At 37.1% G+C, this 6,504-nt stretch overlaps 1 protein-coding gene across 1 annotated transcript in view; it reads right to left on the bottom strand.

Moving 5' to 3' along the window:
- Positions 1 to 1,288: 1,288 nt before the first annotated feature.
- rasgrp3 (RAS guanyl releasing protein 3 (calcium and DAG-regulated)) overlaps positions 1,289 to 6,504 on the bottom strand; it is a gene marked incomplete at its 5' end in the record, with an annotated part of 7,904 nt that continues 2,688 nt past the window's right edge. The window contains 4 exons of the mRNA XM_035663876.1: positions 1,289 to 1,411; positions 2,627 to 2,905; positions 4,298 to 4,414; positions 6,182 to 6,355. Coding sequence (XP_035519769.1) covers positions 1,289 to 1,411; positions 2,627 to 2,905; positions 4,298 to 4,414; positions 6,182 to 6,355 — 693 coding nt within the window. The remainder of the gene's footprint in view (positions 1,412 to 2,626; positions 2,906 to 4,297; positions 4,415 to 6,181; positions 6,356 to 6,504) is intronic.

The raw sequence follows: 6,504 nt of genomic DNA, 5'->3' as shown, positions 1-6,504 counted from the left end.
TTGGGTGTCCTTTAACCTCCATCTTTGGTGTGCCTAAAGAATTCACACACTTCACCAACAGGGAAAGCCACTCTATTGCTTTCGCATCTCTAGTAGCCCGCTGACGTATTTTACTTCATTGGAAAGATAAGAATCCTCCCTCCTCTAACTCTTGGCTAAAGGATCTAATGTCATTTTTACATTTTTTTAAAAAAAATCAAGGGGGTCATTAGGGGGGTAATCATTAGGGGGTGCTCTGATAAATTTGATAAAACTTGGAATCCCATTCTTTCCTTAATCAATTCCATTCCCTCCCTAGATGATTAAGATAGATGGTTCTAATTAAGATAAACTGATTTTTTTTCCCCCAGTCAGGATTCTGAAAGAGGCCAGTAATTGTCTTTGGTGTGATGATATGGTGGTCAAACTCCAGGCACAACATATACAAATTGTTATAGTTAATTTTTGTTTCTTTTTCCCAAGCATTTTGGATCCCTCCTTTGAATGTTCCTTTTTACTTTTTGTTTTTTGTTGGTTTGGCTACTGTTCACCCTCCTGTTTTTGTTTTGGGTTGTTGGTGTTCTAAAAGGGGGAAAAATGGGTGAAATGTATCCTTACTGATTGAACATGTATTGTGTCTTGATAACCCAATAAAGCCTAATGTCTTTGGAGGAAAAATAGAAGTAAAGAGATGGTAAGTGTAGCTAGGAATTCACTTTTCTTTTATTCCATGTTTGCTTTTTGGAGGAGACATGGCTTGGACCCAACAAGGAATTGTGAATTTTACAACATTTGTCCAAAAAATTAGGAAACATGATTGAAGATGATGAATTAGCCGAACACCTGTCAAACACAGGTTGTACATGTCTAAGACCACAGATTCTGTCAAAACAAGACAGGCCCTGGAGAATTTTTCATGCTCCGTATCTGAACTGAAGGACAAGCTGAAAGCATTCTTTTGGGTATGTCTCCCCAGTTGCCGTAGAGGACTTGCTATAACAAAGTATATAATGTGTTGCTGTAACTTGATGTGAAGTATTGTTGGTGTAATACATTTGTTAGCCCACCCACCCAAAATCACCACTAGCCGTCATTGAGCATATGTATTTGAATTCAAAGTCATTACAGTCCCTGTTGGTATAATGGTCAGGCGGCCGAATACTTTTGTCCATATAGTGTAGTTCAAAAGCAACAAAGTAATATTTTTCTATTCTTTCTGAATGCTAAATGACAGCATAAGTTATCAAAAATAACTATTATGGTACACAAATAGTGTACGGTCTGGGCACGGTCACTTTCAGCATAAATATCAATTTTGTTGAAACTCTGTGCACTCAGTGTGTGGACTTACCAAGGATTTTGTGTTACGTGGTTCCCTCAGCAATGACAGCTCGTAAATTTCATCTTCTGTGTAATAAAGGTCTAAAGAAAGCTGAAAACACATAGATTTTGGATATTATTAGTTGAAAATTCCTTGAATAAGCTTTCTTAATGTATACTGAATATTAGTCATAAATCACACTCATGAGTGGTAGTTGAAAGTATTCCAGTGCTTATCTTTGTGTTGAAGAGATTTGGTGTCCCTTCCTCATTAATCAAAATCAACAGAGCACTATACATTAGAACAATTTTCAAACTGTTTCTCAGCAAAATTTTGGAAGAAACAAGCCTTTGACAAGTCTGATTTCTGAGCAATAAAACTGAATTTTTGGAAATGACCAACTAACTATTCTTGGCCTTCGGAAGCTAATTGCAGTCTTCCATAGTATCAGTAACAATTCTGGCTGATAGGTTGGAAAACTTAAACCAATTTTAATCTGAGCAATCAGGGACCAATTTCACAAAGATATTTTAAACTGTTCTAAGTGTTAGACCAATTTTGCTCTAAGTTAATCAGATCAGTAATAAGTTTTTTACAAAAATAAAAAGTAATCTAAAATGGAGGTCCAGAAGACATACTCTGAATTGAGCTGAACGGCTTAACACAGTTAATTTACCCAGAATTCATGGCAAATTAGTTTGTGCAACAAAAATAATTCAGAGTTGGTCTGACTAGTCCAACCTAAGCCATAGTCAGTCAAGTCAATATGTCCCTAAGTTAATAAATTCTCATCACAGAGGGTGAACATTCTATATTAATAAGTGGAAATCACAAATCGCTTTGTTCAACTCAGCTCAAAGATTCATAGTCACTGACTATGAATGACACCGATACTATGTAGTTTGTTCACTTCTTCTCTAAGCTACGTGGTTGCATTACTGTTCAAATGCACTTCAGTATGCACATCAGCAAGTAAATACATGACCATTTGAGGCTTTTAACTAGGTAACATACAGCCGAGCTGACAATCACAAGTGCAGTCACCAGTGCAGAGCTCCATTGTAGAATAAGAATATAAGCATATTGACCAAAATGTATCGTATGTTTGTTTGTATGTAACTATTCTTTTGAGAGTGACACAAATGTTCCTCAAATTGTAGTTGTTGGTTCAAGAGAGAACAATGAAATACAGTATATCACAGCATACAGTGAAAAAAAAACACCTTTACTGCTCAGGCCTTTTTTGTCTTCCCCCCAAATACAAAGCTGTGTGTGCATTTTTTACAAATATGCTTGACTACTGCAGTGACTACTCCAAACCCTCACCGTTAACAGGTAGATGAGGTCCATGTTGGGCTCCACTTGGGCCACTGCACTCTGCAATGAAACTAACTCATTGAAGGTCATGTAGAGCTGATGCATCTTCACCAGGTTGACCTTATTACTGTCATCAAGCCAGTCAGGAAAGACGACATGCACTGCAATCAGGTCCTTAAGGTGCACACCCAGGATGGGGATTTTAAAGCCTTGGCATTCATTGAAGGCCTTTCGGTAGCAAGAGTAGTTGTTGTTGGAAGAGACCAACTCTGTCATCTCGCTCCAGATCTGTGGAATTTAAAGTTGTTCAGATATGGCAATTCATGTGACACGTCTAATTTCATAATTCATGATTTTTTAAACATTACATTAAAGTAAATCAAATCAAATGAAAATATGTATTGCAATTTAATTAAATTACTTATATAATTAAATTCATTAATATAATTATCTGCAGCTTTTTATTAACTGTGAGCAGCTGGTAGTGACTCCTCTGGGCTGCTTTGAACACCTCTCACACTCAGGAGCTAGTTTTAGCAATAAAAAGCTTTGTGTAGGCTATTACTCTTAGGCCAAAAACTTAAGAGTCTTAAAGTTAGGACTGACAACAGCCACTGAAAACACCATGTTCTGACAGCCACCTTTGAAGCCGACATGTTAGGAATCTTTGATAATAGAGAGTTTGGATGACTATTGCTTTAACAGATCAGAATCAGAAATACTTTATTGATCCCCAGGGGGAAATTTGTTTGTTACAGTTGTTCTACTCACACGACGTTAAAGAAATAGTACTTATAGCTAACACAATACATAGAATAGAAATGAATGTATAAGTATACACATAGTAAAAGTAAAAATGGAAAAAAAAAGTCAAAGTTGTGATGCATTTATTGTAAAACAGTTCCAAACCCTGGTTAAGATTAAAACTGTTTCATTTTGTCCTTTGTCCTTTGTGCTTGGAAGGTGAGGGTGAAGCGACAGAGTTGTGATTTGCAATTACATTGCTACATGCCACTGAATCCTACACACTAAACCTTTAAAATATATCTACACCTATATCTACTACATATCTATTCCTCTCTAATAAAAACACACTACTAAAAAGGTCCAGTGTGTCGGATTTAGTGGTATCTAGTGGTGTTTCAGACTGCAACATTTATGCCAATAGAGCCTCCTAAATGTTACACACTGGACCTTTAACTATTTAATCATTTAGGAGGCACAAAAATGTTGCAACTGCCACTTTTATTTTACATTTTCTTCACTGGAAGGGCACCCTAGAGGGCACTCATGTTGTATCTACTATATTAAATAAGTGCTTTGTGGCAGCCTCTTGAGGAAATGAATGTATGTTTATATGGCGCTTTTCCACTGACCCCAGTAAAATGGAGTTTACCTGGAGCCAGCAGACAGCTGCAATGAAATGCATTTTGACTCATGTCTCAATCCAGAAATTGTGGCTGACTGTCTTTACCATTCAGAAGTTATTTAAGTTATTAGATTAATTAATCAATCAATTGTAATCAATTGTATTAACAACAGAAAACTTATTTCTACTTGGAAGGAAAAGTTTGTAACAAAACAGGCAATGCTTGGTTTATTTTACTACACTGTAGTAATGCACACTCCAGTGTGTGTGGATATACATAGAAGTGCATTCAAAAGCTGGTATTGACTTACCTTCACAACTTCTGGAGCCAGAAAAGAGTGAGTCTCCTTTAGTCGAGAAATGGAGCTATGACTTAGTCCCCCCACCACGGCCATCAGAGTGTTAAAGTTCTGCAGCTGCAGAAGTTTCTGATGACAGAAAGTGACATGTTTAAGATGTTACTTTTGATTCTTCACTGTTTATCTAAACAAACCTATCCTGTGTTTTGTGCTGTTCTACTCTATTGCAAACAGTCCCAGTTAGATTAGTGAGATTTAAATATGATGGCCCATTTAGATGACATTATCATCATTATCATGAGGTCATTCATATTTTATTTTCCGTGCCCCCAGTTGCTAATCGTGGAAGCATTCCAACTCTACAGAATTTATGTTTTATAAGAAATGAATATACATCTTCAAAATAAAAATAAAAATAATAAAAGGTGGAGACACACAGGTGGGATAGGCCAGATATGATTTTACCTGCTGAATATTTGCTTGATTTTGAAGGATCTGTTCATGATGCATTTTCTTTGGGAGTGTCTAGGTTGCTGTATCAAACTGTTCTAAATGTAGTGAGAATGCTTTCAATGATGACTGTAAAAAACAGACTCTGTGTTTGACACTAAGACAGAACAGTATCTGCTGGGCTTTCTCAGTGAGTTAATATTTGAGTGTCAAGAAATTTAAATGAGTTTATGATAGTTCTAGGTTGTTCTAAGATATATGTATAGGCGATTTGGGTGGGGCGCTGTGCCATCATTGAGGAGTTCCTGTGGTTTGTGTGCATCGAGTAGGAAGTGACTACTCAGGCTACTTGCTTGTTGATTTTGAATATGCTGAATAAGCTTATTATGGTTGTATCATCAGCATACATAAGGATGATACTCCACTGTGCTGGGATGGGAAACTGTTGTATGTATGTTGTTTGTGTATAAGGAGAACAGCCAGGCTGAAGACACAGCCCTGAGAGGGCTAACATCATGCTACAATACTGATAGAGTTTATATAGCGAACAGCAAAAGACTGGGAATAACAGATAGATTTGTGTTTTAATTTCAGTCTTAAAAAACAACTGAATTTAACATTATTAATAGTTATGTGTGTTTTTGCTTAAAATACTTTCTCTCATTAATAGTGTTGCATATTGCTAAGCTATTGCTGTATGCACAATTCAGCAAGTCTGGGTTGAAAACTGGTCATATTCTTTAAAACCAAATTTAGGTTTTATGCTTTTGTGCAAAACAAAAAAAATGCATGCCCTTACTGACAGGTAATGTCATAAGCAACAGCTAAATTAAACATTCATAATATTAAATTAGTGTGTGATCTTTTCATTATACCATCAAATATTAATTTTTTTTCTCCATGTTCGTTCATTATGGCTTCCTCATCTCATAAGAAGATACCCCATAATTACGGGATAACAGGTGTGGCACTTTATTCTGCGACCCACCAGATTATGTGACCTGATAAAGAATTTCAGCTATATTGCCACTGCAAACATTTTGATCTTACCTTATACATGCTTTACTTTGATAGTTGTGACCAAATGGTAGTTTTAGACGAAGCTGATGCTTGACTTTATATAAATGGAACACTGGTGTATGAATGAAATACTGGCATCTTTAACAATTTACTGTTGCATTTGTGTAGGTAAACAGAGTCATGTGCAACATGCATGCAAGGGTTCTGTTTTTGGCTGGGTGTTCAGGGTAGGATATGGAAGCCTGGACAATGGGAAACGTATGTGGTAGTCTGATCCAATCAGCTTCCTCCCTGAGTTCTGTTGTCAGCAGGAACATTCCATATACAGTATATTTTTTTAAACAGTGTTAGGCAAAGAAAATTATAGCCAAGTTTTGTTTGGAACAAATAAACCCCTTGACATTGAAGATGGAAATGCTGTCTTACCTGAGCCACATGGATATATTTGGTAATAACCTCTGCACGGGTCTGAGGTGTTAGCTTGCTGAGCACCATGAGCTGGACCCACTGTGAGACTCCATTGAACAGAGCAATGGAGCGCTCCAGGGTCGGGTTGTCCACCAGGCAGCTATGCATCACATAGCTCTGGTAATCAGTGAACTGGGGATAAAATGGAATTGCAGATCAGATAGCCAGCTGTCAGTTTTCAGTCTAATCTTCAGGGGCCTATAGGGTCCTCAGGTGGTAAATGGACCTGTACTTGTATAGCGCCTTTCTAGTCTTCCGACCACTCAAAGTGCCACATTCAC

The sequence above is a fragment of the Morone saxatilis genome, unplaced genomic scaffold, assembly GCF_004916995.1.
Source record: "Morone saxatilis isolate NCDOM2014 unplaced genomic scaffold, NCSU_SB_2.0 Contig19, whole genome shotgun sequence".
In the NCBI taxonomy this organism is placed as follows: Eukaryota; Metazoa; Chordata; class Actinopteri; family Moronidae; genus Morone; species Morone saxatilis.
Note: the sequence above shows the minus strand (reverse complement) of the source record. Positions and strands in the feature narration are given on the sequence as shown.